General features: G+C 37.6%; 2 protein-coding genes across 5 annotated transcripts in view; one reads left to right on the forward strand and one right to left on the reverse strand.

Annotated features, from left to right (window-relative positions):
• The window catches only part of ATOX1 (antioxidant 1 copper chaperone), a 603,309-nt gene that overhangs the window by 529,013 nt on the left and 57,673 nt on the right, over window positions 1-16,623 (forward strand). The window lies entirely within an intron of this gene.
• G3BP1 (G3BP stress granule assembly factor 1) overlaps window positions 585-16,623 on the reverse strand; it is a 39,338-nt gene continuing 23,299 nt past the window's right edge. For all 3 annotated transcript variants that reach the window (XM_050793679.1, XM_050793678.1, XM_050793680.1), the window contains exons 6-12: window positions 16,305-16,401; window positions 14,457-14,658; window positions 12,584-12,685; window positions 11,891-12,002; window positions 11,545-11,673; window positions 11,013-11,122; window positions 585-8,064 (exon numbers count right to left, since the gene is read on the reverse strand). In XM_050793679.1, the coding sequence (XP_050649636.1) occupies window positions 7,858-8,064; window positions 11,013-11,122; window positions 11,545-11,673; window positions 11,891-12,002; window positions 12,584-12,685; window positions 14,457-14,658; window positions 16,305-16,401 (959 nt within the window). In that variant the 3' untranslated portion in view covers window positions 585-7,857. The remainder of the gene's footprint in view (window positions 8,065-11,012; window positions 11,123-11,544; window positions 11,674-11,890; window positions 12,003-12,583; window positions 12,686-14,456; window positions 14,659-16,304; window positions 16,402-16,623) is intronic.

Consider the following 16,623-nt stretch of genomic DNA (forward strand, 5'->3'; position numbering starts at 1 on the left):
ATTAGGTCAGAATTACAAAGTTCCTCATCCTCATGAAGAAGAAAATGTGATAGTATGTCTTTTATATGGAAATTTCTTTGTATATATGTATAAACTTGGTATGGCCTTAATGCTGCAGTTAAGGATTTGTTTGGCTACCACCTTAAGCAGCGTGTTAAGCAATCGCTTCCTTAATGTAACATTTTTACTTCTTACTGGACACTCAACCTTCAACAACTAATTCCCTTTTGCCCCTTACTCTTCCCCTTCTTTTTTTGCATGAAGTCATAAAAGTTATGGCAGTTATTTTTTGGCTTGTAAAAAAAGAAATCTATTTCTGCAGTCTGAAGATGGAATGTAAAATTTCTGTGAAACATGTATATAACAGTATATTTATTGAACCATCCATATACACATATCCATGCTGATTCCAATGGAAAAAAATTAAAGTTTTCTGAAATTTTCTGTGGTTAACTCATAATTATTACTATTTAACCAACTTTATATGCAAGAACTTTCACTTACCCCAGGGAGAAACCTATGTATAACCTGGAAAATATCTCACTTTAGACAACGTTTTATGTCGAGAAATGAGAATTCATTGGTTCATTCAAGAAGTATTTATTGATAGGTGCTAGGCAAGATACAGATGACTCAGACACAGATCCTGCCCATAAGGAGCTTACAGTCTAATAGGGGAGAGAGAACACATACATGGGATACATGGTCAGAGCTATGTTTCAGTAAGATGAATCTAACATTGTGTATAAAGTAGGCTGGAGTAAGAAGAGGTTAAGTGAAGCTGAGAGTACTGAAATTACATAGGTGAGGAAGACAGACGTGAAAGACTTGAGGTAGAACTGACAGGACTTAGCTGAAGACTGGATATTGGGAATAACAAAAATGGAAGCAGATGACTCAGACTTTAGCATGGATGATGTCATGAACGAAAGAAGGAACAAGTTTTGGCAAAGAAATGAAAATTTCATATAAAATTCTTCTGCACAGAAACAAACTGCCTGGGATATACCAGGCACAATCAGGAAGAAATGGCTAGTTACCCAGACCAATGGAAGCACCTCAAAATGGCCAGTGACTTCCTCCCCCTTCTATACCCATCCCCCCAAATTTCCCAACAATTTCCTCCACTAAAATGGTATAGTGCCTAACATTTATTAAATTCAAGGTCTATCTCCAGACATGCCTCCCTTAGGAATGAAAACAGAAATATATTAAGTTATTCAACTCAGTAAGTTATCATCTAAAGACTCTAGTTGTGAGTCACTGTACCTTCTGGTGGAATACAGAGATTAACTCCCTAGTCCTTATCTTCTAGGAGCTTACAGTCTAGTAAAAATAATGTAATTCTAATTCTAGATTGAAGGGGTAAGTTATGAACTATGAGAAAGACAAAGTGCTCTAGAACAGTTTTAGAAATGAAGGTCGGAACAGGACCTCAAACAAGAGGGACAATGTGGAAAGTAGATGAGAATGGATTTGTTCCTCGGACAGATCAGCCCCAAAAAGGGCTACTCCCCATTCCTGTTGCCAATTTTTTCTTAGGAAAAAACATAGCTCTTGTACTGATCTTTTAAAAAAAACTACTTACATGGCAAGAGATAGGAGGAAAGGGGAGAGTGTAGATCTCAGTGGACCTTCAGGGAAGAGAGAAGGCACTTGAAGCCAAGGAATCACAATGCCTGGCTTATCAGGAGGACCCTAAGTGTTTTAGCAAGGCTGGAGCATCACTTCCATGAAGAGTGGGAAAAATAACTGAAAAGTAGTATTAAGACCTTGATATAAACATGGCATTGCCAGGCACTAAACAGGGTACACGCCTAAGACCAAATTGCTGCCCCCTAGGAGCTTACAATTACAACAATACAAGGTGGAAAAAGCACCACAATGTACAGAATGCAAAATGCTGAAGTATTTAGGAGAAATTACAGCTGAGTTTCAGCTATTAACACATTAGGATACCCAATAGCTTTCTGACAGCTAGTAGTAAACCCATCCCTGAGGGGAGCACAAGTTAATGTCCTTAGACAACAAGCCCTGGTAGAGCTGAGCCATTAAAGACAGTTCTAAGAAAATAGAGAAAACAGGGGTATGAAAACTACAGAAGCAACTGGGTGAACATACAAAAAGTGATACCTTCCCTTTTCCTCCTGACAAACTTTAACAGTGCTGGCCTTCCTACAGTGAATCGAAACTGATGATCACCGTATTACTTCTAGAAGCAGATCTGGGACTCTACTAGCCAATTATCTGATCATTTGTAAAATGAAGGGGTTGTACAGGTCACTTCCTAGTCCTTTCCAGCACTAACATTCTATGATTCAAAGAATTCTGAGAGTTTCTCTGTTCTTTGTGGTAATAATCAAAATAGAAGAAAAAAAAATTTAAGTCTGATGCTTCTCACTCAAAAATATAATTATTTTCTATATAAATGACAAATGATCCCTATGCTATCAGCTAAATTTTACTTCCACCCTATCCTTCTTCAAAATTCATGGATTTCTTAAAACCACATGTCCTACAAGATTACCTTAGCATGCACCAAATGGTTTTTCAAAAAGTTTTCTCCTCTCCTACTTCCTTATACCAGCTTCTTGGTATAATGTCATTTAAAGGGCCAAATCAGTGTACATCCAATCTTCGTAACAAAATTTTAAAATTTAGGAGAACAACTGACATCAAAACATAAGGACAATGAGTAACCAAAGTGGTTTTTGTTTTGTTTTCCGATTTTTTGTTTTTTAGAGACAGGGTCTCACTCTGTCACCCAGGTTAGAGTGCAGTGGCACGATCATAACTCACTGCAGCCTCCAACTCCTGGGCTCAAGCAATATCCTGCCTCAGCCTCCCGAGAGACCGAGACTACAGGAATGCGCCACCACGTCTGCCTCATTTTTCAATTATCTGTAGAGAGAGGGTCTTGCTGTGTTGCCCAAGCTGGTCTCAAATCCCTGGCCTCAAGCAATCCTCTGGCCTCAGTCTCTCAAAGCACTAGGATTACAGGCATGAGCCACCCAACCCACCCCAAAGTGATTTTAACTTCAGCAATAGTTAAAACTGTTTCTATCCAGGTTAAACAGGATTTAATCTTCCCTCTAATTACTACGAAAAATATAGGCAACCTTCCCCATAAGTGAGCTCCTGAGAATACTTGATTCAGCAAATCAATAATTTCTGGTAAACATCCTTAATTCACTTAAAAAAAAAAAATCCTAAGACACACTGTATGCATTGTATGCACACTGTAGCTTACAAATCTGGGACACTGGCCACATTTCAAAATACTAAACACATATGAATTTCTGTAATTGCCCAAGTCACATGATTTATTAAAGAAATAGTTGATCAGATTCCCTGTATTATCTTCCTCTTACTTACAGGGAATTAAAAGAAGCTACTAGGTTTAAGTAGGAACTGTGGAGAGAAGATGAATCCAATGTTCTCAAACTAAGTCACATAAACAGAAACTAAAAACCTAATTCCAAGTCAACGCATATGCATAATCAAAAACCAAAACTGGTTAAGGGTTTTAGGTAACCTCTAATCATCTTTTTACTCATTCAGGCCTTGATTTGAGACATGAAAGCATGAACAAGGCAGTTTAATTTCAGGGTTGTTCTGAGGTGGTATCTATCCACTAGTAAGAATGTAAATATAAACAAGTTTTTTTCTCACATGTGCCACCATCTCTCCTTTACTATAGTCTGTTAAGAGTTGACAGGCCCACCTATGGTCCCCAGAACCTCAACATTAAACAAATATAAATTCCAAATATAAATCCCCTTAGAACCAGAAATTCTTAGTTATCATTTTGTGCCACATAGCCATTACTTGATTAGCAACTTTAACTCAACCCCTCCTCCCACGTAAGACATTGCAAAGTTTTTTTGGTACATTAGGCAGTTAGCTAAAAAACCTGATACTCAAATAAATGTTGATGTTACTTCTTTTGCAAGTTTAAAAACGGCTCAACTAAAAAGGTCAACAATTATCTCATCTGTATGCAATACTGCAAAGATTCCTTTAAGTAGCACAAGAAGAAAACTGCAATATAAAAGACATCTTTATAGATTTGACAAATGCAACCATTTAAAAGAAACGTCACTCAGCAAAAACAGTGGTCTACAAATCTAAGCTCTTCAGAAAGGTTACCTATAAGTTCTAAAATGGCTTTCTATAAAGTGCAACATTTTCCATTAAATTGTTAAATTCTACAAGGGTTTTTCAAATAGAAGGATGAAGAAAAGTATCAGAAGGTGACAGTTTATAAGCACAAAACATAAATTCTATAAACTCACCTGGATTATGCTCTAATAAAAATACTGTTATCCACATCCAGATTTGAAGTTTGCACTAAATTATCAAATCAGATGAGAAAAAAACTTAAAAACAAACCACTACTATTGTGTTACCATATATAATCTGCAAATCAAAAAGACTCACAAAATCCAACTTTAATTATCTTGTTTGCCCTAAAGGAAATTAAGAAATGTAATGTTAACCTTGTTCTGAATGTATTCCAGACTCAAGTCTCCCTACAGTAGGAAGCTCATTGCGGTCTATGTTACTGAAATGTAATTAGGGGGGCATGATGGTTCCAGAGAAAAATCATCAGTTTGGGAGGCAAATGCACTCCTTGCTACATGGATGACTTGGAAGCCTGTCATTTAACTGCTCTGATTCAGTTTCTTCCTCCTCTATTGTGCTGAGGACAATATCACCCAATCCGCAGCACAGATGTGAAAATTAACTTTTCTAACCTAAAGTGCAAATCATCTAACACTGTGGTAATGACACACTCATCCAAAGTCAAATTTTTATTTTTGGATTATCAATCTCACTGGTCCCTAGCAATATCTGACAAAGTTGAGAACACTGGAATATACAAAGTAAAGCCCAACCTCACCACTAACACAAAAATACAGTTTAAGGCCCAAGATCTCTAATTATAAATCAATAGGTCTTAAAAAACTAAGACCCACTGAACCAAACAAATCTTATCTAGCTAAAATACTCATGAGGCCAGGTGCAATGGTGCACACCCGTAGTTCCGGCTACTTGGAAGGCAGGAGAACTGACCAGGCCAGGAGCTTGAGACCAGCCTGACAACATAGCAAGACCTTGCCTCTATAAAAAAAAAAAAAAAAAAAAAAAAAAAAAAAAACCCTCATGGGTCAAGAGTTCTAAGTTCAGTAGCTAATAACTATACATTGGGCCATTCCTATGGATGAAAATTTTCATTTTAAAATCTGAAAATGTTCAATGTGATGAGCTCCTACTGCTGCCACCTATAGAAAATGTTGCCCTAACATTATCATTTTCCAGCAGTGGAAATGTATACATCTCTGAGCTCTCATGTTTACATGCAATAATGTACATAATTGTACAAGGATTCTCAACAGTGCTGATCATGATGCTAATCCTATTTCTTAGGTCCAATACTATCATTCTAAACCTCACAATCATCCCAACTCTGATGACTGAAAGTACTGGGGAAGCCTTGTATTTTCTGAGATTGTGCAGTAATTCCCTGCAACATATCACAAGCAGCATCAGCATGAATTGCTACCACCTCTCCACATTTACACACACATACACAACACACACATACATTTGGTACAGATAATAAAAAGTGAAATTACTAATTCCTTAGAGTAGACGTTACTGTAATTCTTGAAACAGATTTCCATTTCCTAGTTTATTTATCTGAGGCTGAGTTTCAAAAGAATGAGTCTTCATTCCAGTTCTTCTAATCCCACAGCTCCACCCACCCACAGGAATAGGGACTATCAGTATTCTCAGTGGAGTTGCTTCATTTTTACACATTTGGTATCCTTAGACCCCACCCAATAAATGCCAGATGCATGTCTCTCCAATAAACCTTCCAAATTTCACACATTTCTAAATGTCCTCTAGGATGTGATAACGCCAAGCTGAGGACCGCTGCATCTAGTTAATGCCGTTAAGTCTCCAAGTAGGAAGAACTCCTGTTTTGAAATGTGTAATTTAGTATTCACCTGTGAAGGATAATTTCTAGGCTATCCATAATTTATTACCTTGAAGTTACCACAAAGTAATTTTTTTTTTCCAAACTAACTCAGACTAAACTTTTCTTTCCACCCACCACACGCTTAATATAAGCTACACAAGTATAAGTTGTATTTCTTCCTATTATCACTGATCTGGGCCAAAAGTGGTTACCAAAGTTACTTAAACTAACCCTACAAAAAACCCATGTGATTCAGTTACATTAAGGTTTATGTAAAGGAGATGCTGCCAATTTTCAAATATTTGAGGAACTGGAACCAAACTGGTAATACCAACTTCACTGTGGTCTTAACCATCACAGCAAACCTAGAGTTTCTCAGTAACGCAAACCAAATATTCCTATGCTATCTTCAAACGACAGTCCTAAAGATGAATACTGTTAAGAAAATAAATACGCTGAATTTTACAACCTGGTTGCCCTTCAATTAGTAATGACAAATAATCAAACAAAATTTGTTTCACACGTGTAAACAAAACCTTCACCCATCTCACACACAGCACTCAACAAATAACACATATGTGAAACGAGTATTAGTCTATATTGCCAGATTAAATTTTCTTCCAGAAATATTTTAATAAAAATTGGCCATTTCCAAGTAACACCCACTGCATGCCCATCAATAAAAGAACCATAACAAAATAGAAAATTTACCATATGGCTATGATTTTAAGAAAAAAAATGCGGACACGAGCACATGAGCAAAGTCCAATATTAAAGTAACATTCCTTCTTACGGGCTATGATTAGGAATCTGATTAGATACCAGAATAAAAATACAAATGCTGAACTATTTAGGTCAAAGAACCTCTATAGAAGCATCTGTCTTCGAAGGCATTCCAGTTTGAGACTCAATTTTAGAATAAGGCATAACAAACACGTTAACAAAAGACATACACAAAGTGATGAAAGAGGGATTCTGTAATTCCCCACATACTCTGGACCTAATAAAACAAATCTAGATTTTTTTTTAATTATTTTTGTTTAAACAATTGCCAAGACTGAAATCAAAGATAAATAGAAGGCACAACAGTTTTGCTCTGGTTGTTATCTAAGTTTTGGGAATTTTTTTGCTTTTTGTTTTTTTACAAATACAAATTAAACATGAAAAAACTACTTTAAAAAACAACAGTTCAAGAAAAGCCTATCAGTTGCATTCTAGACATTTAAAACCTATTATCACAATTTAAATTTCAATGGTAAAAACAGGTTTTAGAATTGTTTTGTGATCCTTTATCAAAAGAAAATTTCTATTCCTTTTATTCAGTTTTTAAACATACCAGTGAGAATCAAAATTGTCAAATTTTCCAATGGCAATTTCTCCACACTAGAAGGTAGTCATGACTCTCAAAGAAGAAACAATTTGGGTTTTTCCTGCCTTCAAAATATTATCAAATCCTGTATTTCTTACAGGCTTTTGAAACACATAGAAAATAAGAAATATTCCAATGAAGGAAACATACCAAATGTCAGTAATACACAAGACATTCCTTTGGGGAAATGGCTGTTAAAAAAAAAAATCCAGTCTGTATATGCAAAGTAAGCACGGAAATTCAGTTTTTTTTTTTCTTCTTTAAAAGTCCGTTATTCCTAAAATATCATTCCACAAAATTGGAAGTGAAAGACTAAAGGTCAGGAAAGGGAAGAGAGGGAAAGGGAGCACACACCATTAACACACAAAAAAAGTAAAATTATACAAACTTAAGCAGTTTATAACAGACTGGGGTCATACTCCAAGATACCAAAGGCTGGTCGAAGATTTCACCATTCTGTCGGAACTAGGGTTTGTATGACTGCGTGAAGATCCATGAAGATTCACTGCCGTGGCGCAAGCCCCCTTCCCACTCCAAATCCTGGTTTCTGCACCATGCCTCCACGGGGAGGGCCTCTCATTCCACCACCCAGCCCACCTCGAGGGCCTCCAGGTCCCCGAAGGCGATTATCTCGTCGGTCGCCTTCCCTGGCAGCTCGAGTCTTCTTCTCTTCGACATTCAGACGGACCTCACCTCTGAACATGATAGGCTGTAAGAATCAAGGTGACCAGACTTAAGAGTAGTGATGAGCTATCACTATCAAAGAAAGCTATAATAATGAATCAGCAGAGGCTGGGCAATGGCTCATGCCTGTAATCCCAGCACTTTGGGAGGCTGAGGCAAGTGGATCACGAGGTCAGGAGTTCAAGACCAGCCTGACCAACATGGTGAAATACCATCTCTACTAAAAAAATACAAAAATTAGCCAGGCATGATGGCACACGCCTGTAGTCCCAGCTACTCAGGAGGCTGAGGCAGGAGAATCACTTGAATCTGGGAGGCAGAGGTTGCAGTGAGCCAAGATCGCACCATTGCACTCCAGTCTGGGAAACAGAGCAAGACACCATCTCAGAAAAAAAAAAAGAACCAGCAGATTATAAATCAGCTAAATTCTCACAGTTCAGTTTTTTGTTTGTTTTTTTATGCGACAGAGTTTCACTCGTCACCCAGACTGGAGTATAATGGCACGATCTTGGCTCACCGCAACTTCTGCCTCCCGGGTTCAAGCGATTTTCCCTGCCCCAGCCTCCAGAGTAGCTGGGATTAGAGGCGCCCACCACCACACCTGGCTAATTTTTGTATTTTTAGTAGAGACAGGGCTTTGCCATGTTGGCTAGGCTGGTCTCAAACTCCTGACCTCAAGTGATCCGCCCGCCTCAGCCTCCCAAAGTGCTGGGATTACAACAGTTCAGTTTTTAACTGAGAACATACAATTTACCATTAACAAATACCTGGAAAGGTGATTAGGTAGGCAGGCCAGTTTTAAAAAGCCATTTTAAATAGCACAGCAGCACAAGTTAACTCTCATCATACTTATTTTTTCTCATATAATTATGTAAATTGAATAAAGAATTGCCACCTTCTCCATAGATTTGGAGGCTTAGAATAAAACCTCATCACCGCCAATGCGAAAAGATGGTACTGTACATATTTATGCAAAGTACGTATATATTTAAAATAAAAACTTCATTAATCTGACATAAACTTTAACTTGTTCTTCACCTCCTGAGAAGTTTGGATAGTCTTGGGCTTCATTTGCTAACAGAGCCAAAGTTACCAAACATTTCAATATATTCAATTATGCTCTTCACCAGCAATATAATTTTCTAATTTCTTAAAATAAGCATCTAACAGTACTTACTATGTGTCAGGGAAGTGTTCTATTCAAATTTATTAACTCACTTAACCTTTACAACAACCCTCTGAAGGTAGATACTTACTTTAAGGACTAGCAAACTAAGGACTGGGGAGGTTAAGTAACTTGTCCCATGGGTCACAACACTAATGAGTGATGAAAGGAGAATGTAAATCAAGGCCTCCAAACTGGGAAAAATAAGCTTTGAACCACTAATGTACACTACAGTATGTCATACACCAGGGCAGTCAGTCTTACATAAGCTATTTCTGCTCACACAAAAAATTACTGAAGGAAGCATAGTAGACTTCTATCAATATCATGAAATGAAGGGTGGCCACTAGGCCTAACAATGTGCTGAATGATGGATTTATCTACAAAGCCTACTGGACATTTCTGAGTTCTTCAGTGGCTTTGGTGAGATGAACCACTGTTCTCTCATTTCTCAAACAGTATTTTGCAGGAGATGCTTCACAAAAATATGTGGTAAAATAATTTGAAAGATAATGTATATGTGCATACTCAGGTTGACATAATGTTAGGACCACAACACTAAACTATGCAGTATGGCCAGGTGCACTGGCTCACACCTATAATCCCAGCACTTTTAGGGAGGCCAAGGTCAGTGGATCACCTGAGGTCAGGAGTTCGAGACCAGCCTGGCCAACATGGGGAAACCCCGTGTCTACTAAAAATACAAAAAAATCAGCTGGGCATGGTGAGGGGCACCTGTAATCCCAGCTACTCAGGAGGCTGAGGCAGGAGAACTGCTTGAACCTGGGAGGTGGAGGTTGCAGTGAGCCGAGATCACACCATTGTACCCCAACCTGGGCAGCAGAGCGAGACTCTGTCTCAAACAAACAAAAAAAACCTTGCAGTATGCCCATTAGCATTCTAGAGAATATCACTGATCTGCAATATTTCTATTACATGGTTTAAAGTACACAATTTTAATCCACAGGGACAGAAAGCGGATTAGTGGCTGCAAGGGGTTGGGGAGACAGGTACAAGGAATGACTGCTTAGTGAGTAAAGAGCTTATGGCTTTTAGTAAAAAACTTTTGGAATTAAAGGTAATGGTTGCACAATATGTGTTCTAAATGCAATTAAGTTGTACATTTTTAAATGGTTAATAGTGTTATGTAAATTTCACCTCAATAAAAAAGTATAGCTTAGTAAATTAATATTATTTATACCCTTGTTCTTCTCCACTACTACAAAAAGCAGTTTTTTTGCTAGGGGAGGGGAAGCTTTCTTTGGGGCTACCACAGTAAGATTTCCATTCTACAAATTCTTCTATTATTAGAATTTACAGGGTAAGAGTACTGTTAGTAAGGGTGGTTCCAAGTAGTCTGACTATATAATTTATCTTCCAAACCCAATTTATTGACTTATAGGAGAAGTTCTTAATAGTTAGTCTCTACAAAACAGCAGTACCCCAAAACAGCCCTGGGCAAACTGGCTCTTATCTAATAGTTAAAAGTAGGTTTGTATTTCACCTCCTGTACACCAAAAGCCAACACCAAGGAAAGGTAGTTACGTAAATCTCAGTGCACTGATAACTATTCATTTTCTCATTCTCATAATTCATGTTTTCAAAAACTAAGTTATTTAAACATAAGTTTCATTTTTCTAAACCCCCAGGCAGGTCTTTTAACAATAGTTGAAAATAATGGAATAAATTACCTGAATATGTTGGAATAAACTGCACTTTACATAAAGACCCAGCTGTAAAGATAAATATATTCTAAAGAACCAAAACCTTTGAAAAAAAAAAAAAAATCAAGATGAAAAGCTGCTTACCCTGTTGCTAAGGACCTTCTGAACAGGCTCAGAATCATCAAACACAACAAAACCAAAATTGGGTAATTTCCCACCACTGTTAATGCGCAACTCCACCACGTTCCCATAATCTGCAAGTGAAACAGATTCTCAGATAACTACTTAGACCATTCCCTTTAAACATTCCATGTACACAGTCCAATACAGTAGCCACTGGATGCATGTGACTACCGAGCACTTGAAATATAAATACAGCTGGTCTGAATTGAGATGTGCCTCTCATAAGTGTAAAATTATGGGAGGCACATTTGGATTTCAAAGATTTATTATGAAAAAGTGTAAAATATCTCTCACAATATTCTTACATGTTGAAATGACAATGCCTTAAGAGTTAAATGTTATTAAAATTATCCAGTTTCTTTTTACCTTTTTTTTTCTTTTTACCATGACTACTAGAAAATTTATAATTACGTATGTGGCTCATTTTCTATTTCTACTGTACAGTGCTAGAGAGACACTAGATGAATTTAGTGTTCAAAACTCAATAACCTACTTTGAAAGAAATCTTTAAGCTCTGATTTGTCCACTTCATGAGGCAGGTTGCCAATGAAGAGTTGGTGACTGTCAGGGTGTCTCACCATTCTTCGGGGTTCAATGTCACCTTGCTCACCAGCCTCACGGACTTAAAAGGAGACAAAAACATCAATTAAAGGTAAGAGAAAGAAGACATCTTTCAGTGACTGCTCACATTCAATAGTTTTCCCTCCACCGTAAAAACAGGCAATTCCATCAACCCTACAATATTTTTATTTTAAAGTATATAAATATCAACTGCCCTCCCAAAATAAGCTCTCACCTCAAAATCCCCCAAACGAGAAATCGCCCTTCTGAGCTCTTACTTGGTCTGGGTCCCCTTTGGGGAGGAATATTTATTCGCTGTTCTCGCACTCTTTGATCCCTTTGAGGTCTCTGTGGTGGAATCTGAGATTCAGGCTTAGACTCTGGACGGGGCTGAAAAATTTTAAGTTAACTTTTGTGTTAAAACAAAGCAGGCTTATCCTTTTTCTTAATGAAGTTTCTTAGCTAACAAATTTTAAACTAGAAAATGGACAATTCCCTAACAAGAAAAATCATTAAAAACCACCTTATACCCTTCTCTTCTGTCTTATATATCAGTTTTGTTTCTACATTGATTTGGGTTGGTTTTTTTTTTTTTTTTTTGAGCCAGAGTCTCACTGTGTTGCCCATGATGCAGTCCAGTGGCACAATCAGGACTCACTGCAGCCTCAACCTCCTGGACTCAAGCAATCCTCCCACCTCAGCTTCCTAATTAACTAGGACTACAAATGCATGCCACAAGGCCCAGCTAATTTCTTATTTTTTGTAGAGACAGGGTCTCACTATGTTGCCTGAATTGGTTTCAAACTCCTAGGCTCCAGTGATCAGCCGGCTTCAGCCTCCTAAAGTGCTGGGATTACAGGCATGAGCCACACTGCACCTGACCAGTTTTCACACTCTCTAAACCTCTGTTGAATCAAATTACCAAAATATAAGTACACTTGCCTAATGTACAAGTTTTATTAAGACCTTACCTGTGAAGCTGGTACTTTAACAACATGAGGTGGTATCCCAGTAACTGGAACAGCTCCACTGGGTGGAAGGTTCTTACTGGTCACAGATGCCCAAGAAAACGTCTAAGGGAGCAATACCAACATTACATAATTATACCATGTATCAAAACAATATAAAAGCTACTAACTCTTGATTTCCTGTACAAAACAAATGGTAACACATTCTCACAGGCAGGATGGAGTTTATACATATATTAAGATTCTTCTCTTTCAGCTATTCAAAATTTAGTATTGAAATTCCTTGGGACTGATGATCAGGCAAATCTGAGAGGCTTAGGTTCAAGAAACTACTCACTTTTTTTTTTTTTGAGACAGAATCTAGCTGTTGCCCAGGCTGGAATGCAGTGGCATGTACACAGCTCGCTGCAGCCTCCATCTCCTGTGCTCAAGTGATCCTCCCACCTGTTTCCCAAGCAGCTGAAACTACAGGCATGTGCCACCATATCCAGCTATTTTTTCTTTTTAGCAGAGATGAAGTCTCACTGTATTGACCAGGCTGGTCTTTAACTCCTGAACTCAAGCAATCCTCCTGGCCTCTGCCTCCCAAAGTGCTGGGATTAAATGCGTGAGCCACAACGCCTGGCCCAAGGAAAGCTACTTTCATTCAAATTTGTGAATCAAACAAAATTCCCTCTCCTCCAAAATCAGCTCAGCTCTTCCTGCTGTCATTCAATCCAATCCATGGTACAAACATTGACTCAATTATATCAACTGTAGAATCATCATGAACACCTTTCTCACACATTTAAAAATTGTCACAACCTGTTATTCTACCTAATTATTTCTTTTCCATTTCCACTGCCACAACTCTAATTCAAACCATCATTCTCTCTTACTAGGTTTACTATAATAACCAACTAAGTGGTCATCTGGTCCAGTCAAACTACTTTCCCACTTGCTTCTTATTGTTTTGTTCTTGTGACAAGGTCTTACTCTGTCTCCCAAGCTGGAATGCAGTGACATAATCACAGCTCACTGCAGCCTTGACTTCCCAGGCTAAGCAATCCTCCTCCCTCAGCCTCCCAAGCAGCTGGGACCACACATAGGCATCACCATGCCCAGCTAATTTTTTCCACTTGCAAGCTAAAGTCATTTCAACATTGCTCTTTCCTACTCACCTATTAGCTGCCAGAGAGCAAGAACCCCTATCTGTTTTGCCAATATCTACACTTTGAACAATGCCTAACACACAGCAGGAATTTGAATTAATTGTTGAACAAACAAATGACATAACCCTGAGCCTATCAATACAGCACTAAAAATTATATTCCTTCTCAGAGTGCCAAATGTAAAGGTTTCATGAGTTCAGTTAACAACACCCTAATAAGACTCAGGAGGACAAACTGAAAACTTCCGAAATCAGGTATGCCAACTAGCAAAGAAATCTTACTTCAGCAGTTCATTCCTACTTCCACTATAAAGTTATCTTCAAAAAAATTTCATAGAAAAAGTATATTCTGCCATGTTGTTTTCCTTAAAAAGATGTTATAAATTTATAGTAACAAGCATGTAATAATTTATAGTGTAAAAGCTTGAATATTAAAAAGATAAGGAATCACTGACACGGTGCTACAGTGGCACCTAAACTTTCTAGTCTAACAGGCATTCAAGTTACCTAGGGGAAGGGAGTGGTTTTTTTTGATGAAATAAACTAATACACATCTTACCTCTCTCTTATCAAAGGCATGGCTCAATATCTAAGAAATTTCCCTGAAATGAACCACCAATATGAAAATGTATCTACAAAAATCAACCGAACAGCAATACAGAACAGAGATTTCTCTTTTTTAAAAAATAACTAGAAATAGAATCAAAATGAAGACATGTTTCATACCCTCAAGTCTTCCTGTACTGTCTGAGCTATGTCTGCAGGTGCTGGAGAAGAACTCTTCTGAGTATCCTCAGGAGCAGTTTCTTCTAATACTGGCTCAGGCTTTTCCTCTTGGATTTCAGATACAGGTTCTTGTTCTGGTTCTGGTTCAGGATCAGGCTCTGGTTCAGCAACAGGCTCCTCTAAATGTTCTTCCATGTCATTACTTTGATGGAAAAATTTGAGAAATATCATTCTGCCACCATTTATTTCGCAAAAAATTCCCCATCATTTATTAACCAGAAACCAGAACATAGAGTTAGCTCCCTCTATTCAAAAAAAAAAAAAAAAAAAAAAAAGCTAAGAATCGTATATCTGAGTTTTTAAAAAGTAATTTTTAAAATGCCACTCAATAACTTCACTGGAATCCATTTGGGCAAATTCTGATAAGCAAATGAATCAGGACATCAAAATGAACCAAACCACTTTATGGCTGGAATCCCACAATCATTACAATTCATTTAGCATACAACATCAGAAAAACTCTCAAAATAGGCTGGGGGAGGGGGGAAAGAAAGTTGCCATTCAATGGGTACAGTCTGTTTGTAAGGTATATGAAGTTATCTTCAATAAGATTTGTAAGGTGAAAAGTCCTAGAGATCTGTCATACAACCATATCTATACAGTTAACACTACTATACTTTATACTTAAAAATGGTTAAGATAAAAAAAAAGGTTAAGATGGCAAATTTTATGATATGTGGCTTTTAACACAAACACACAAAAACTTTCAAATACGTAAAGAATTTGGGGGAGAAAATATATTAGTTATGATTCAGAATACAATTCTTAAAATTCCACATAAATCAAACCAGGAATGCTGTTAAAACTGCAGAGGGGCTGGGCACACACCTGTAATCCTAGCACTTTGCGAGGCCAAGGTGGGCAGATCACCTGAGATTAGGAGTTCCAGACCTAATGAGGCTGGCTATGGCGAAACCTCATCTCTACAAAAATACAAAAATTAGCCAGGCATGGTGGTATGCGCCTGTAGTCTCAGCTACTCAGGAGGCTGAGGCAGGGGGATTGCTTGAACCCAGGAAGCAGAGGTTGCAGTCAGCCAAGATCATGCCACTGCACTCCAACCTGGGTAAGAGAGCGAGACTGTCTCAAAAGAACAAAAACAAAACTGCAGATGTTTTGCCTCCTGAAAGTCTAATTCAGTAGGTTTGCAGTGGGACCATGAATCTTCATTTTCAACCAGCAATCCAAGTGAGTAACCTGATTAGTTCATCACACCTTGAAAAACACTTGAAAACACCCTTCAGGCACTGATATTAACATTCAGTGTCACATGGTAACAAGTAAATATGGATTTCTTTTGCTATCAAATACATTTCTGTTCCAATCACAAGGGGGGAAAAAACCCAAAGGTACAATGATGCACTTACAAAGGTAATGAAATTCTTTATTGCTACTTAACTCACATATTGGTATTTATATCAATTTATGCCCAATCTCTAATAGGTGTCTGTCCACTTCATATTCCGTCAAAGCATTTAATACCTCAATACATCCAACTCTTGATAAACAATATGCAAGTTTTCACTTAACACCAAGAAAAAATTGAACCAAAAAGAAACCGATATTATTTAAACTAAGCAATAGTAGATTGCCTTCACAGTACAATTTATTATTAACAATAAGCTACATATTTTTGTTTACTCAGAATTACCAGAAACAAAACCATTCTTCTAAGAAATTATTATTTTGAGGTAATTCTCAGAATATGTAAATGCCCTCCAACAAAGGGAAAGACTAGACAATGCAAGTTCTTATGCAGCCGCAGACATGTGAACAAAATTTTCTTACCTGACAACTGCCTGATCATAGAAAGTTCCAGAATCATCAGGTACCACCTCAGGTGTTTGCTGTCTTTCTTCAGGTTCCTCTACTTCTTCTTCAGATTCTAAGTGAGAAAAAGATATTTAAAGTAATTTGTACTTACTGAATTCACATATACATTCACTTTCACAATGTTCACAAAACAACAGTGAAGAAAAACACATAAATAAAGTAGGGCAATTTGGTAAAAATCATGGCATTGACTTTAAGGACAGAATTAAGGCTTTTAAGGATAGACCTTTTTTTGGTTTTTTTTTTTTTTTTTTTTTTTTGAGACGGAGTCTCG

The sequence above is a fragment of the Macaca thibetana genome, chromosome 6 (assembly GCF_024542745.1).
Source record: "Macaca thibetana thibetana isolate TM-01 chromosome 6, ASM2454274v1, whole genome shotgun sequence".
NCBI lineage: Eukaryota > Metazoa > Chordata > Mammalia > Primates > Cercopithecidae > Macaca > Macaca thibetana.